At 38.5% G+C, this 18,290-nt stretch overlaps 1 protein-coding gene across 1 annotated transcript in view; it reads left to right on the top strand.

The window, feature by feature from the left end:
• The window catches only part of LOC114650039 (uncharacterized), an 89,980-nt gene that overhangs the window by 42,510 nt on the left and 29,180 nt on the right, over positions 1 to 18,290 (top strand). The window contains exon 3 of the mRNA XM_028799477.2: positions 6,776 to 7,096. Coding sequence (XP_028655310.2) covers positions 6,776 to 7,096 — 321 coding nt within the window. The remainder of the gene's footprint in view (positions 1 to 6,775; positions 7,097 to 18,290) is intronic.

Genomic DNA, 18,290 nt, shown 5'->3' with positions numbered 1-18,290 from the left:
CTCCAGAATCATAAGAGCTGTTACTAGTTTGATGTATCCTTCTGAGATGAAGGTTAACTTCACTTTTTGGGTCTAGGGTATTTGTTACAGCCTGAGCTGATATGTTCTCAGCCAGAAAGAACTTTTTGTAGAGGCGAGTATGTTCAGCGAGGCACCCTACTGATTTGAACCAGCTATTCCACCTGATGTTTCTTGCCTCAGGTGTTCCTGGCAGGCTTCTTGAAGAAGGCAGACTTTATCCACATCACTAGTGATGCAGCCTCACTAAAGTATTTATAATGCTGCCAAGTCTCTCCCACCAAACTGATGTCATGACACAAGCAGATTGAATGTACACTGTTAGGCATAACCCCTTTTAAAACTTTCTGGTATGCTTTTAGACAGTGTGATGCATTCATTGTCTGTAACCACTGCTAAAATGTCTTTAAGATTCAGCTGATTGTTGTGAAGGGACTGAAGTGCTGCCTGTGAAAAGGTGGAAAAGTTGCAGCTCTCCATAAAGATAATGTCTGCCAAAAAGTACTGGTCTTCAGTACCTGTAATTGTAACTACGTAAATTATTTCTAATGATTATTAAACCTTAAATGTTTACAGATTCATTACATCTGTAGCTTCATCTACTGCATATCTTAAAATAATTAATTACAAAGCAAAAGCAAACTAATATGCGAGACGCTAAATTCAGGAATTAAACAGAACTAAAGAAAGAGAGACCCGTTTTTAAGGGATCGTTGCATCTGAGGAAAATCCTGCTCTTCTGCCCAGGTTTTGTAGGCACTGAGTGTAAAACGGAAGAGTCAAATGTGGACCTTGTGTGCCTTGTCACTGCGAGGCAAAATATTTATTAAATCCAGAAACATAACATCTCTGTTAATTTTTAAACGGGTACTATGGTATGCTGGCAAAACTTGCAGAAAAGTTGTTGTCTAGATTTGTAAAAGTCGGCAGAATATTGTTGTGCCCTCAATTTTACAGTTAAGCTCGTGTTTCTTAGTTTTTGGACATAGTTAGGGTATCTGCTACTGCTCACTTTGTTATTTTTATCTCGTGCAGCTGGCTAATTCGCATGCCTTTAATTAGAAAACATGTAGGAAACACAGGCCCAAACAGATAGAGGCACAACTGAATTTCTACAAGAATTACGTTTGCTTGAAAAACAACTAACTAGAAAATAGTATCTGAATGAGAGAGAACTACAGATTATTCAATCGTTTAATTTATTGGGAAGTTTTGTAACAGTCACCCTTTCAGTCTCTAAATTCCACACATTTCCATTTGTAAATATAAAATCTGTTTTTGTGCATTAATTCTGTGATTCTGACCGTGTTTTCTGCATCACGGAAATCATAGGGCCCTAAGAGCTCTAACCATCTCTAGATTAATACCATAGAGTTGTAGTTATTTAGATGCATGATTATGGATTTCTTTGACATTATAATAGTCCTTTACTGTAACTGGCTCTGGCAGACCCCCTTATCAATCTTTGTTTATGAGTGGCACTTAGCACATAATAGTCCCACAATAAAGTAGTTGGGAACATTGTGACTCGCATCTCTGCAACAGCTCTTGTTTAGCTCTCCTTATGTATACTGCAACAGTTTAGTGTTTGTGACTGTTGGCTTTTGTCATTTTTGAATTTTATTATTGGATGTTGCATGTCATGTTTTTGATGATCTTTTTGACTGCTCTTTTTTTTTGGATTTGTCCATAGTGTTAATCTATAGTTCTGTTTTTAACCTCTTTCCTGTTTGCTATTATTTGTGTGTTTGACTTTCAGATGGTAGAATTGTGTCACAGTTGTGTCACAGTATTTCTCTGGCTTGTTCTTGCAGGAGATGCTCTAGATACTTACTTAGGAAACGTTTTGTGTAAATTTTGTGGGATTCACACTCCATCTTGCCATCCTTGTTTTATTCTAATCAAGAGTCTGCTCACTTCATCAGTGAACACAATGAGTTACTGGTCACTTGGCAGTTATGGTTCTGATTGATTTTTGCATGTGATTCGGTTTAAAATGAGATTAAATGGGTTTTAAGTTTGTCCAGCAAGTCGATATTAGTGGTTTCTATACAGGTCAGTTTCCTCCTACACCATACCTTTCTACATGTCCTGAGTTTTTACAGAAGAACTATAGTACCTACTTTTTTTCCCAGTAGTTATTTGCAGTTCTGATGCTAAGCATTAAGTTAATTGTGATTGCTCTCAGTGAGTATGATTACATGTACAAACATAACCGGGTTAAGGCAGAAACATGGCTTCTTAAAAATCCACACTTATTGGGCATGTGCTGTTCTGGAGTTCTCCTTTGTCAAAATGCTTAGACGTCACATGTTGCCATACACCCAATGCTGCTGGAAGAATAAAAACACATTTATTGTTACTTCAGTAACGCAGGTATTGCATTAGGTTGCTCATTACTTTAACTCTTTTAGGGCTGATTTTTTTTTTCCTTTTCTCCCAGGGCTGAATATTTTTCCAAAAAACTAAATTTTCTGAAAAGCACATAAAGCAATAGTTTTTCACATGTATCAATGTAAAACATCTGTTGCTGCATGCAGTGCCTTATTTCAGCATGTTTGCCATCTCTGGCTGCCACGACAGTGTCAGCAGCTGCATGATGGTGGCGTCGGAAGAACAGAACACAGCTGATGCCGGTACCTCACTTTCATTTGAGTTCTCGATCTCCAGATCACCTGCAACAAAACTGGAGTCCAACAAGTCAGAGTCCAATTCAAAATAATAAAATATACATAAAACGTCACCGAGTATTTTGCTTTGCACATTCACTTTGCTATCTTGCCAGATGCCATTCTTGGCAATTTTTACGCTACTTGCACACATGCAGGGATTTGACATTCCTCCTAGCAAGGAGGGTCTACCTATAAAACAATGGTGAGTTCTGTCAACATTTACAGCTGGATGTAGACTTTAGTCATCATCTGCCCTCAACCCTGTTGTTGACAAAAGTCAACATCCGCCCTAAAAAAGTTAAAAAGTAATTGGACAACACAACTTTACTTTACTTTCACACTTTACTTTTAACATTCTACCCTACTGTTCTAGAGATTGTGCTGCTGAGTTTAGCACTGTATGTTCATGTTACCGGCCTCACGGTCTAGGGGAACATGGTTCCACGTACAAGCCACTGTAGCTACAGGGTGTAGCCACAGCGATATGGTGAAAAGCATAAAAGAAACAGGCAGCAGTCCCGAGTCTTAGACCATACTTCTCTGTTCTCCTTTTACCAGAAATATATGTATGCTTCAGTTTCTGCATAGATCAACATTGCAATCAGTGAAACAATGGTGCAAGCCAATTTCCTCCTCTAGAACAAATAGTGTACAGTAATCCCACCTCGATCTCAGGGGTTGCATTCCAGAACCCCCCGTGAAAAGTGAAAATCCGTAAAGTAAAAACCATATGTTCAAATGGTTATTTTTATATATTTTAAGTCCTTATAAACTCTCCCAGACAATTATAAACATTTCCCGCACAATTATGCAGCATAAACCCTTGTATTCTCTTAGATATTAGGTAAGATTCATTGAAATTATGTATGTAAACACATTGTTTATATACAGTAAAACCTAAATATTATTTTAAAGATATCGAGTGTCTCTGATATCACATATGTTACAGCCATTACGACAGACAGGCCACCAGCAATAAATACGTACAACGCAAGAAAAATTGTATACAGTAAAATGTGTGTACAATGACACTAAACTATGTACATGTACTAAATAAGTACTGTACGTAGAAAATTAATTATGGTTACTCACCAACAATGACACAACGACTTGTCTGATAACGATGAGTTTAATTTTACTGCACAACAGAGGAGAGCGTTACAGCTCTTCTAAAGGAGCCTCTTCAGACAATTGTGTAGCACCGCCGTTGTTGTTCTTCCGGCAGTCTTCAATCCATATCCCTAAAGCAGATTCCATCTGGACTACCGCCTTATTACATCCACATAAAACTTGTTTTGCACCCTGGTTAAAGGACACTGCGGCCGTAGATCTTATATTCTTTTCCTCCTTTTTAAATGAAAAGAATTGTGGACTCATTGATGCCGTAATGGCGTCCTGCAGTGGTGTAGCTGTTCCCTTCCTTCAACATATCCAAAACGTTTACCTTTTCGGCAATCGTTAGCATGTTCCGTTGGCGCTTGGGCACGGCCCCTGAAGCAGGAGCAGATCGTTTTGGAGCCATAACAAAGGGCTTGACTATGCACAAAGATAAACACAAAAGAGCACAACAGTTAACTCTTTACAGCAGCGAAACACGTTGATGCTGAATGAGTGAGACGAGACTTCCTGGTTAAATCAGCGGAATTGAATTCGGCACTCCATCGCTGAGCCAATCAGCACACAGGACCTCTGATTGGGTAGCTTCTCAGCCATCCGCCAATAGTGTCCCTTGTATGAAATCAACTGGGCAAACCAACTGAGGAAGCATATACCTGAAGTAAAAAGACCCATTGTCCACAGAAACCTGCGAAGCAGCGAAAAATCCGCGTTAAATATTTAGATATGCTTACATATAAAATCCGCGATAGAGTGAAGCCGCGAAAGTCAAAGCGCGATATAGCGAGGGATTACTGTAAACACATTTTATTTTGGTTCAACAATGGTATTGTGGCCAGCTATCAAAAAGTACTTGATTAGAAACCAATGTCCCCAGAACTCGTTAGTTTTCAAAGGAAGCAGACAGTTCTGTTATCACCACATTGTGTGTTAATGAGATACTTAATCAAAACAGGTGATAGGTAACCATCAACAATAACCTGTAGTAGAATTTTCTGCCTTTTCTTTAAAACGCTGGTTTATAGCCCATTACACTAAGCAACACACAGAAATGTCATTTTCTTTAGAATACTGAATTCTAGCCCATTACACTCAGCTCATCAATATAAATTCAGTTCTTACTGAAATACTGAGACAGATTATTTCAGCCAGAAAGAGAAATAATGTGATTGCCTGAATATTTGCCTCCTGAAATGCATTTTGTTGACACTTTTACCCATGGCTGCTGAAAGTGTGTGCGAAGCAAATACGTGGGCATGTTACAAAATCCTTGGCAGTAACCATGTTAAGGGTTTACATGGTCACATAAATGGGATATTTGTAGAGAAATGTACCTCTGTAAACCAGGTTTCTGAGAAGCTAATAACCCAATTTCTTTAACTGGTATAAGGGTTTACGTGATATTACAGAAATTGGGTTTCTGTAAAGCACATGCAAATGCACTGAGTGCCCAGATTTAAAGGCTACATCACAGACTTTGGTTTGGAAGTGGGCTTCCGTGTTCATTTCAATGGCAGTAATTAGGCAGAGTCATTATTTTTCTGGTGATTACAACTTCATTGATATATTTACTAATGTAATCAGTGACCATTCTTACTGTTTGACTCATTCCAATAGATGTCTGTATGCAAAACCCAGGAATAAGGAAATATGGTGGGACTCAAGAAGTGGGGAGGTGTTTATCCTCCACCAGTAAGAATACTCCCTATGATTATTTCAAGTTTAATATGTTCTGTGGTTCTGTTCTTTAGTTTTATCCAGTCATACTTGTGAATTGTACTGACTTGGGACAAGGCAGTAAGGTCTTTTTAAATCAAAAGGACCAGGAAATCAGATTGGTGAAAAAAGTGCCAAGTTTGTATACCAGAAAGTCAAACTGATCTGCTATCAAGTCCAATACACAAACAAAAAAATGAAAGTTACTATGACAAAAAGTTAAGTTCTTATGATGGGAGATTTTGAGATTAAAGATTCACACACTAATACAAAGAGATATCTGTAATCTTGGATGATCCAGTCCTTTATATGGATGCTCCAGTGATGTCAGACGCTGTGCACTTCAGGACTATTCTGAGTAATATTACCATATCCACTGCCACACACCACACACACAGTGACCTAGCATCAAATTCAAACTTGCAGTGCTATTTCACTGTGCTACAGAGTTAAATGGAGTTGAAAATAAAACTATTGCTTTTTTTGTGTTCAGTCCAAATGCATCCACTATTTTTTTTCCTTTTTTCTTTCTTGTTGTGAGATTTGTGTTTGCATAAGCACTTGAAGGTGACATTAGCTGATTAATAACACTTACTAAATATAATTATTTAATGGACAAATTAAAATTTCATATGTTACAAACTCCTGATATTTTCCCTAATCTCTCCTTTCTTTGTTACATTTATTCCAACTTTAAATCTACCTTTTATCAAATCAAATTCATTAGCTGTAAAACAGCTTTTATTGTGTTGTTTCAAATTGTCCTATGTAGGTTATCAGGCTTTGTTATTGCTCATGCCTGTGTACTATTCTGAAGTTGATTTCTGACTTGGGTCCAGTGCACCAGATAAGCCAGGTAAATAATGAATGGATTGTGTAGCTATGTCAGTTACACTCAGAGAATGAATCTGAAGTTCGCACTTCTTTATTGGAATTATGTATGAGTGGCACTAAACTGAAAACAATTTCAACTATGAATGGATTGGTGGCATGCTCTCTCTCTCTCTCTCTAAACCATATGTAAATAATCTGTTACAAAATTATGTATGAATCAACTGAAATGTTTGGGGAAAACTCCCAGTTCTACACTGAAAAGCTGTAGAAATTGCCTTTCATAGATTTTTCATGGAACTTTCAAACCTGTTTAAGATTTATTTCGCTAAAATGATTTTTGGGTAAGTGACATATGTCAAATAAAGCTGTGACAAACAAAACTTTTATAATATTAATTTATTGTTCTGTTGTTTTTGCAGAACCACCTCCAGATTTGCCTGTTAATGCAGCAAGGAATGTCAATGTCACAAAACTCCCATATGACCTGGCTTGCAATGTATCTAACCTGAGATGGAACAATGTGGAAACAATGACTCTTACTTGGAAAGAAAATGGAATTGAACTGTGTTTCTTTAATGGATCCAAAAGTAATAGTCAGTCAGAGAGATGTCGCTGTGACAAGGATAATCCATCGTATTGCATACTTAGATTGAATGAGAAGAAATCGAATGGTGATTATACCTGCATTGTAACTGAAGGAAAGTCTACAGGACAGGCAACTATGAATGTGAAATTTGAAGGTATTTCTGTGTTTTGTTTTAATTTAATATTTATTGCTAATGGCAGATATGTTATGTTATACACACCCTCGCCACTGTCTGTGCCAGTATTTTGTCGCTACTATACCAGTAACAGTTGAAGGTATTTTTGAGTTTTGCTTTCATTTAATTAGTATTGTTAATGTGAGTTATTTTATTAGGTCTAACCCTCAACTGTCAATGAAACATCTTCCTAGTATGCCCCAACACTGACTCCTTCATAAATCAAATATACAGTATATCAAACGATATAATTAAATTTGTCCCAGTTGCAGTATATATCATGGTATAATCTTATGTGCATATAGTTTTTTGACTGAATATAGTTTTTTAGGTCTTTCTATTGGCCCAAGTTTAATAGACAGTGGATATTTCTACTGTGATGTTTCTTTGCATAAGGTCCATTTTAATCAATTTAAAGTAGTAGTAGCAAAAATAATAGTACATTTTATTTATATAGTGCATTTTCCATGCTGAAACCGCTTCCCAGAGTTTTATGTTGAACAAAAAAAAAGCAGATAAAAGATCAAATATACAACACTGGGCACAAAATAAAATCAGCATAAAACACTCAATAATGATAAATAAGGAAACGCAAAGCTTTAATTACAATTACAGACAATAAACTACAAAAATACAAATACTACAAAATTCTGAACACATAATATAATTTGTGATCCAAATGCAAATCATCCTGAGTACCTGGACGGAGAGGTAAACTGAAAGAGGAGTCATAATGTCAGGGTAAATTAAACACCTTCCTAAATAAATCAATTTTTAAGTTGTAAAAAAAAATGGATTGAGTTAGTTGTGCAAGAAGAAAAAAAAAAAATATATATATATTGCACGTATGACTAAAAGGACACTGACTACAGTGATCCCTCGCTATATCGTGCTTCGACTTTTGCGGCTTCACTCCATCGCGGATTTTATATGTAGGCATCTATCTATATCTATACTAATTAATAAAAGGCAAAGCCCTCACTGACTGACTGACTGACTGACTCACTCATCACTAATTCTCCAACTTCCCGTGTAGGTGGAAGGCTGAAATTTGGCAGGCTCATTCCTTACAGCTTACTTACAAAAGTTAGGCAGGTTTTATTTCGAAATTCTACGTGTAATGGTCATAACTGGAACCTGTTTTATGTCCATATACTCTAATGGAGGAGGCGGAGTCACGTATCGCGTCATCACGTATTACGCCTCCTACGTAATCACGTGACGTGAAGACAAGGAAGAGATTTACAGCACGAGTCAAACGTGGGAACGAAGGTAAATGACGTTAATTGTTGAGTGTCTTTTAATACTGTATAATTGTTGAGTGTCTTTTAATACTGTGTAAGCATACATATTAACAGATGTGCAATTAAACGTGTGCATGTACGGGGTGATTTCTCAGGCTTACAGCTTGAAGTGATCACTCGAGTGAAGGCAGCTTCACAGAAAAACTGATCCTTAACAAACTGTTATTGGTATATTTTACCTCAATTTTAAAAGGTTTTCTTTTCTTCTTAATAAAAATTTAAAAGCAGAACTTCGCCGGTGCAAAGCGCGGCTATTTTGATATATATCAAAATATATTGCGTCATCATGCCTCCCATGTAAGCATGTGAACTGACCCGCTGCCGTTTGCAATGCCATATTTGCGAGATACAAGTTTAATGAGAAGACACGAGGTGTAAACGACAGTTTGCATCACTTTGTAACAGAGTTAAAATTGCTGTAGCAAGAAACTTTTAACTGCCGGGTCTTAGCTAACATTAAATAAACCCGTGGACATCGCAACATCACACAAGAGAGCGGCTCACGTGAAGTGACTGAACGCAGCAGGAGTGATCACTTCGATGAATCAAACCTGTTCAAAAAACACATTACACAATTGATAAGGTACGGAAACAATATGAAACCGATTGTGGATTTGCATACAGCCACTGAAACTTTGTGACGGCACGAGACTTCAGGTCACGTGTCTGCAAAAGAACCTCATTCAGGCAACTAACTATTTTTACTGGCGGTGGCTCAGGGGAGAGAGTTTTTATTCCTCGCATCCCCATTATACCCTCTGATCTCCCATTTCAATTCAAACGCCTCCAATTTCCACTAAGGCTCTGCTTCGCAATGACAATTAATAAGTCTCAGGGACAGACCGTACAAAAGGTTGGCATTGATTTGAGGCAGGACTGTTTTTCACATGGCCAACACATGTGCAATTAAACGTCTACATTTACGGGGTGATTTCTCAGGTTTAAAAGCTCTCCTTTTATTAAAAAGGTAAATGCAAACTGTTTTCATTCTGAAGGGCACAAACCACGTTAGATTTCATGCTCAACAGTAAGCTCAGCACACACCTTGGTCATATTACAACCAGAGGGGTGAACTGACAACGTGTTATACAAAGAGATCCTTAACAAATAATTCTAGATTCATTTTCCCTCAGTTTAAAAAGGTTTACTTTTCTTCTTAATAAAAATTTTTAAAGCAGTACTTCGCCGCTGCCAAGCGCGGGTATTTTGATATATATCAAAATATATCGCGTCATCATGCCTCCCACGTAAGCACGTGAACTGACCCACTGCCGTTTGCAATGCCATATTCGCGAGATACAAGTTTAATGAAAAGACACGAGGTATAAATGACAGTTTGGATCACTCTGTAACAGAGTTAAAATTGCTGTAGCGAGAAACTTTTAACTGCCGGGTCTTAGCTAATATTAAATAAACCCGTGGACATCGCAACATCACACAAGAGAGCGGCTCACATGAAGTGACTGAACGCAGCAGGAGTGATCACTTCGATGAATCAAACCTGTTCAAAAAACACATTACACAATTGATAAGGTACGAAAACAATATGAAACCGATTGTGGATTTGCGTACAGCCACTGAAACTTTGTGGCGGCACGAGACTTCAGGTCACGTGTCTGCAAAAGAACCTCATTCAGGCAACTGTTTTCACTGGCGGTGGCTCAGGGGAGAGAGTTTTTATTCCTCGCATCCCCGTTATACCCTCTGATCTCCCATTTCAATTCAAACGCCTCCAATTTCCACTAAGGCTCTGCTTCGCAATGACAATAAGTCTCAGGGACAGACCCTACAAAACGTTGGCATTGATTTGAGGCAGCACTGCTTTTCACATGGCCAACTGTACGTTACATACTCAAGAGTAATCTCAGCACACAGCTTGCTCATATTACAACCGGAGGGGCGAACTGACAACATGGTATACAGAGAGATCCTTAACAAATAATTATTGATTCATTTTCCCTCGGTTTAAAAAGGTTTACTTTTCATCTTAATAAAAATTTTAAAGCAGTACTTCGCCACTGCGAAGCACGGGTATTTTGATATATATATATATATATATATATATATATATATATATATATATATATATGTGGATGTGTATATATATATATGGATATGTATATATATATATATATATATATATATAATATATATGTGGATGTGTATATATATATGTGGATGTGTATATATATATATATGTGGATGTGTATATGTGTATATTTAGATATGTGTATATGTATATATATATATATGTATATGTGTATATGTAGATATGTATATATGTATATACAGTATATGTTTGTGTGTGTGTGTATATTATATATATATATATATATATGACAGCAACACTCATAACAATGACAACACAATTACATATATATGTAGATATGTATATGTATATATGTATCAATGTATGTATGTCTAGATATATATATATGTAGATGTGTGTATATATATGTAGATGTGTATATATATATATGTACATATGTGTATATATATGTTGATATGTGTGTATATATATATATATATATATATATGTATATATATGTGGATGTGTATATGTAGATATGTATATGTATGTATATATGTATATGTATAGATATGTTTATGTGTGTGTGTATATTATATATATAAAAGACAGCAACACTCATAACAATGACAACACAATTACATTGACAATCATATTACGTTATTTTTAAAATGTTTCATTTTCTTTTTCATAACCTCTTTAACACACTACTTCTCCGCTGCGAAGCGCGGGTATTTTGCTAGTATCTAAATATATATCACGGATTTTTCACTAGTTCGCGGATTTCTGCGGTCAATGGGTCTTTTAATTTATGGTACATGGTACCTCAGTTGGTTTGCCCAGTTGATTTCATTCAAGGGACGCTATTGGCGGATGACTGAGAAGCTACCCAATCAGAGCACGTATTATGTATTAAATAAAACTCCTCAATGATATACGATATGCTTCCTGCTTGATGCTTCGCATACTTAAAAGCTCGAATAGCACCTATTGATTTTTGATTGTTTGCTTTTCTCTCTCTCTCTCTGAGCAGAAGGGCTGTTCGCACACTGGCCTAGAAGATACGGACACTCCTCTAAAAAATGCTGAAAGACTACCTTCACATTGCTCCCTTCCTTACGGCTGCTTTGTCCGGCGGTGCTTCGCATACTTAAAAGCCAAACAGCACCTATTGATTTTTTATTGTTTGCTTTTCTCTCTCTCTCTCTCTGACATTATCTGCTCCTGACGTGCACTTCTTTAAAGAGGAATATATGTTTGCATTCTTTTAATTGTGAGACGGAGCTGTCATCTCTATCTTGTCATGGAGCACAGATTAAACTTTTGAAAAAGAGACAAATGTTTGTTTGCAGTGTTTAAAAGTCCCTGTCTCTACAAGGGTGTTATTTCATGTCTAGAGGGCTCTAATAATGTTAAAAACGTATTTAGAAGGTTGTAAACAGGTTTTCTATGCTCTAACTGCGAAAATATTCGATTTATAAATAAAGAATCCTACTTTGCGGAAATTCATTAATCGCGGTAGAGTCTGGAACTGATTAACCGCGATAAACGAGGGCCGACTGTATATATAATTAAAAAAACAAAGACTGACCATAAAAAAAATAAATTTTTAAAGTGCTATTCTCCCTAATTCCTTTGATACACCAAAGAAAAACAAGAAGACATAACTAGGCTTTATTATTGCCTTTCAAAGCATCTTTTGGAACCTGAAGACACATTATATGAAGGAAACCAAAGAAAAATTTAGATCTCCATTGACTACATAACAGTTGAGATTGTCAAATCAAGCCTTACTGTACAGTTGTCTAAAAGAAAGCTTTCACACTTGCCACATGGCTGATTTTTAGAATCCTCATTCTACAGAAATTGATGTTGGTGAATAATTTTGTAAAAAGATATTAATGAAGAAACATCATTTATAAGAAACAAAAGCCTCCCATTCCATTATTTTTCCACTTTTGAAGTTATTCAGCATTTCAGAGTACATTGTTACCCTAAACCTCCCCTTTCTTTTTGTCTGTGCTTCTCATTTTCCCTTCCTTGGTGACCTAAGCATGTGCTAATTTTGCTTTACATAACAGTCATGATCAACATTTGAGTGTTTACAAGATATCCATTATTACATTAGATCTAATAAAGCTTGCATGTGAATAACTCTGTTCACTGTGACAAGACTGAATGAATATGGGAGAATATTTGATTTATAAAGTAATGATTGCTTGCATAACATACTGTGGAACGAGCCCCGGACACAGACAGGTAGACATGTTTTTAAACACCACCACACGTTTATTTTACAGTTCTATTTACAATTAAAGTGCCACACAACCCACAGACTCCCCCAAAGTCCAGGCCTCTCTCACTCTGCCTCCCTTTCTTCCAGCCGCCTCTACTCCTCTCCACCAAGCTCTGTCCTTCTCCTCACCCAATTCCAACCCTGAATGAAGGGAGGCGGCCCCTTTTATAAGCACCCGGATGTACTCCAGGTGTTTCTCGGCAATCTTCCACTGACACTCCCCAGTGTGGCGGAAGTGCCGACTGAATCCCCAGAAGCACTCCGGGTGTCCCTGCTCCTCTTCCCCCCAGCACTTCTGGGTGTGGCGGAAGTGCCGAGGTCCAGGGCTTCAAAAGCATTGAGGCGCCCCCTGGCGGTGACCACGGGCCCCTACAGGGTTGGGTTAAGCTTCATAGCTCTGTACCCGTGGTCCCCAAAGCAACCAGGGCGGTCGCCCCCTTGTGGTCGCGCAAGCCCTCCTCCGGTCCTCTTGGGCATCCCGGCTGGGTACCACCCCCAGCCGCATGCCACAATACATTTAAAAAAACATCAGTTTAAACCAATCCGCATATACAGGTGCTGGTCATAAAATTAGAATATCATGACAAAGTTGATTTATTTCAATAATTCCATTCAAAAAGTGAAACTTGCATATTAGATTCATTCATTACACACAGACTGATGTATTTCAAATGTTTATTTCTTTTAATTTTGATGATTATAACTGACAACTAATGAAAGTCCCAAATTCAGTATCTCGGAAAATTAGAATATTTTGAAAAGGTTCAATATTGAAGACACCTGGTGCCACACTCTAATCAGCTAATTAACTCAAAACACCTGCAAAAGCCTTTAAATGGTCTCTCAGTCTAGTTCTGTAGGCTACACAATCATGGGGAAGACTGCTGACTTGACAGTTGTCCAAAAGACGACCATTGACACCTTGCACAAGGAGGGCAAGACACAAAAGGTCATTGCTAAAGAGGCTGGCTGTTCACAGAGCTCTGTGTCCAAGCACATTAATAGAGAGGCGAAGGGAAGGACAAGATGTGGTAGAAAAAAGTGTATAGTAATCCCTCCTCCATCGCGGGGGTTGCGTTCCAGAGCCACCCGCGAAATAAGAAAATCCGCGAAGTAGAAACCATATGTTTATATGGTTATTTTTATATTGTCATGCTTGGGTCACAGATTTGCGCAGAAACACAGGAGGTTGTAGAGAGACAGGAACGTTATTCAAACACTGCAAACAAACATTTGTCTCTTTTTCAAAAGTTTAAACTGTGCTCCATGACAAGACAGAGATGACAGTTCCGTCTCACAAGTAAAAGAATTCAAACATATCTTCCTCTTCAAAGGAGTGCTCGTCAGGAGCAGATGTCAGAGAGATGGAGAAAAGCAAACAAATCAATAGGGCTGTTTGGCTTTTAAGTATGCGAAGCACCGCAGCACAAAGCTGTTGAAGGCGGAAGCTCACACTCCCTCCGTCAGGAGCAGGGAGAGAGAGAAAGAGAGATAGAGAGACAGAGAAAAACAAACAAGCACAAATCAATACGTGCCCTTCGAGCTTTTAAGTATGCGAAGCACCGTGCAGCATTTCGCTTCAGGAAGCAGCTTGCACAGAAGGTAGCAACGTGAAGATAATCTTTCAGCATTTTTAGACGAGCGTCCGTATCGTCTAGGTTTGCGAACAGCCCCCCTGCTCAATCCCCCTACGTCAGGATCAGAGAAAGTCAGCGCAAGAGAGAGACGGAGAAAAGTAAGTTGGGTAGCTTCTCAGCCATCTGCCAATAGCGTCCCTTGTATGAAATCAACTGGACATACCAACTGAGGAAGCATGTACCAGAAATTAAAAGATCCATTGTCTGCAGAAATCCGCGAAGCAGCAAAAAATCTGCGATATATATTTAAATATGCTTACATATAAAATCCGCGATGGAGTGAAGCCGCGAAAGGCGAAGCGCGATATAGCGAGGGATAACCGCACCCTGAAGAGGATTGTGAAACAAAACCCATTCAAAAATGTGGGGGAGATTCACAAAGAGTGGACTGCAGCTGGAATCAGTGTTTCAAGAACCACTACGCACAGACGTATACAAGACATGGGTTTCAGCTGTCGCACTCCTTGTGTCAAGCCACTCTTGAACAAGAGACAGCGTCAGAAGCGTCTCGCCTTTGGACTGCTGCTGAGTGGTCCAAAGTTATGTTCTCTGATGAAAGTAAATTTTGCATTTCCTTTGGAAATCAAGGTCCCAGAGTCTGGAGAAAGAGAGGAGAGGCACAGAATCCACGTTGTGTGAGGTCCAGTGTAAAGTTTCCATAGTCAGTGATGGTTTGGGGTGCCATGTCATCTGCTGGTGTTGGTCCATTGTGTTTTCTGAGGTCCAAGGTCAACGCAGCCGTCTACCAGGAAGTTTTAGAGCACTTCATGCTTCCTGCTGCTGACAAACTTTATGGAGATGCAGATTTAATTTTCCAACAGGACCTGGCACCTGCACACAGTGCCAAAGCTACCAGTACCTGGTTTAAGGACCATGGTATCCCTGTTCTTGATTGGCCAGCAAACTCGCCTGACCTTAACCCCAGTTGTTGGAAGAAACCTGGATTGTGCAGACCTGATTTGATAAGTTTATGGTGGGGTTGCTGTGGGCAGGAGAGAGCAGTCAAGGATTAACATACAGGCTTAAAATAAATTCCTAGTCCTTTTCTCCCTTTGCACGTAGCAAAAATATAATATAATAGAGTATATATAATAGAGAATCCGACATAAAAGGGCTGGCAGAACGTCGGATAAGAGAAAATGTCGGATAATGGGAGGTGTTAAGAAAAAGCCTATTAAACGTCAAACTATGTTATTTTACACATTGCGAACCTAATACAGTGGAACCTCAGTTCACGAATGTCTCTGAACATGTACAAATTGGGTTATGACCAAAAAGTTTGCCAATCTTGGTATACAAACAAGCCAGTTTCCCTTTCGGTTTGTGCACGCTGATGATTTCCGCACATGTTCAGTCTCTCCCTGTGCATTCCCTGTGCAGCGAGAGAGCGCGAGAGAGAGAGACACACACACACACACACACGCCAGAGAGGGCTGGCCACATAATCCACTGTAAACATGTTTTACAACAAAATAACAGAAAAATTTAACTGAAAAAATTAACTTAGCAACAAAAAATAGACTACGCTCACGCGTGCAACTTGCAGTTCTTGTTGCCGATTGATGTTTTTTTTTGCGGTGGGATGTCGGATAATACAGAATGTTGGATAAGCGAAGGTTAGATAAGCGAGACTCTACTGTACTTGCAATCCTAAACAGGGCTACCGTATTTGATTAAATCGACTGAAGAAAAATCTAGTCGTATTTTTTTTTTTTTTTTTTGCATTTTATTAAAATCAAATAACATTCCATACAAACAAGTCAAGTTTTACAAAACTAGGTTCTGTTTTCTTAATCAATTAATTGTCCCTGCTGTACACTACCACACTGCACGCCAGCATGCTGTGTTGCTCTGTACAGTTTTTGTTTAGGCCAATCATGGTAGCAGCTGCAGTGGAAGCTTCTCCCAAATGTTCAAAAGTCGCATATTTTAATTCTAGAGCAGGTGATTAAACTGAAAGAGAGTTTACAATACAGTAACAATAGTTGTCAGCTCACAGGCGAGACACTACTGGTGAACCTGATCTTTTCTTATTTTTGTTAAAAGAAAAACACACACTTGATACTGCAGCAGTGATTGGATCAACTGTGCAGAGCACACAGAGAAACTGTATAGGTCTTTCAAATTTAATTTGGTTAATGGTATGTGTGGGCAGTGTCAAAGTGGCTGTAGATAGCATTGCAAAATGTGTTGTTTAAAGCAGGGGTCCCCAACCACCGGTCCGCGACCCACTACAGGGCCGCAGCCGTCTGACAGCCGGGCCGCGAGAGAACTGCCGGCAACAGAGACTCACTCAGACTTTTCAGAACGCTTGGCGGGCGGGGCTTTGCAGCGGCCCAGAGAGAGGAGAGAGACCGAGGTGAGAGAGTATTACAACAAGGTATTGTTACGGTCCCGACAGTTTCCCCATATGACACAAGTCTATAGGAATCGCGTTACTACGAAGTACATTCAGCAGATGCTTTCATTACAACTAAGTGACCTTGAAATGCCTGAATGAATCTTCCACAGAGCAGTTAGATCCCCAAACAGAAACATTGTAAAAAAATTCTTTCTTCGAACTTTCCTCGTACTGTTTTTTTTTTTTGCTGTTTTTGTTTTCTGTGGTTTTCAGTGATACATTTTGCTTATTGCTTGTCAACATTTGAAAAACATCCATTGGAATTTAACTCATTGTCACCCTCCTATAGAAACGGCAGACACGAATAAAACGATAACAGTGTTAATGTTTGTGATGTGCAATCTGTTGGAATGGCAAATGCAAAGCATATGTCTTTGTTATATGCAAAAAAAGAAGAAAAATCTCAGGTTGCAAATGTATGCAAACTGCTTAATAATAATAGAAATGTTATGTAAATTGTGTATAAAACTGCCCCCCCCACTCCCCAACCGACCATTCCGTGGAAATATTTGCATCTAATAAAGTGGTCCTTGCTGTTAAAAAGGTTGGGGACCACTGGTTTAAAGTACACAAATAATAAAGCACCTAATACATTATAGGACAAAAGAAGTTCCAAGTGTCTATACAAGTGACTTTGAAGGCTATTTTTATTTGGATTTATCCTTTATGTTAATTTGTTTATATATAGCACTATAGAACTGTGATACACCCTAGCAATCCCTACGAACAAACAGCTTTACTGTGATACACCCTAGCAATCCCTACGAACAAACAGCTTTGCAGGTGTATTCACACTGCCTGTAAATAAGCATTTATATCTCATAATGTACATTTTGAAAATACCTACGTAATGAGTCTTGGAGTGAATATATAAACAATATAATTTTATTTGTTTAACCTCTTTAGCATGAGTCCCAAATGTCACTTGGGCAACTGTATAGACGCATTTTGCGTGTTAGACCCAAGAATAACTCAGGCTGTAAAAGTCCTGAGCATTACTCAGGCGTGTTTTATGTAAGCACACACTTAGTTTTAGCTTCATAATGACGTCTCATAAAAAATGTTTTTCAGCAGCCCAGGTGTTGCACGCTCTTGGCAGTGATACGAGCCCCTCATCAGCGGTGATGACAAAGTGAGTCTGTATTCAGGCAGTGAAATTGAAACGGACAGTGAAACTGAAAGCAATTCTGATGAGTCCAAAAGGGACACTGGCATTTTGGTTTCTGTTGACCCTGCTTCAAATAAACCAGCATCACCTCATTTTGATTTTGTGGGGCTGTCTGGAATAAAAGTGAATGTTGACCGCCAAGATCCACTTGTTTACTTGTACAAAGTTATTTGTTGATGATGACATAATCGAAAGAATTGTTTCAGAGACGAGCCGTTCTGGGTACTGGGTAAATGACCGTACACCTAAGCAGTTTTCCCACACAAAAATATACCACACAAAGGACATATTTTTACAGTATGTATGGTATTGGCATCATCATTATTCATTTCATATTA

Source organism: Erpetoichthys calabaricus, chromosome 4, assembly GCF_900747795.2.
Source record: "Erpetoichthys calabaricus chromosome 4, fErpCal1.3, whole genome shotgun sequence".
In the NCBI taxonomy this organism is placed as follows: domain Eukaryota; kingdom Metazoa; phylum Chordata; class Cladistia; order Polypteriformes; family Polypteridae; genus Erpetoichthys; species Erpetoichthys calabaricus.
The sequence above is the reverse complement of the archived record's forward strand: the minus strand, read 5'-3'. Positions and strand labels throughout refer to the sequence as shown.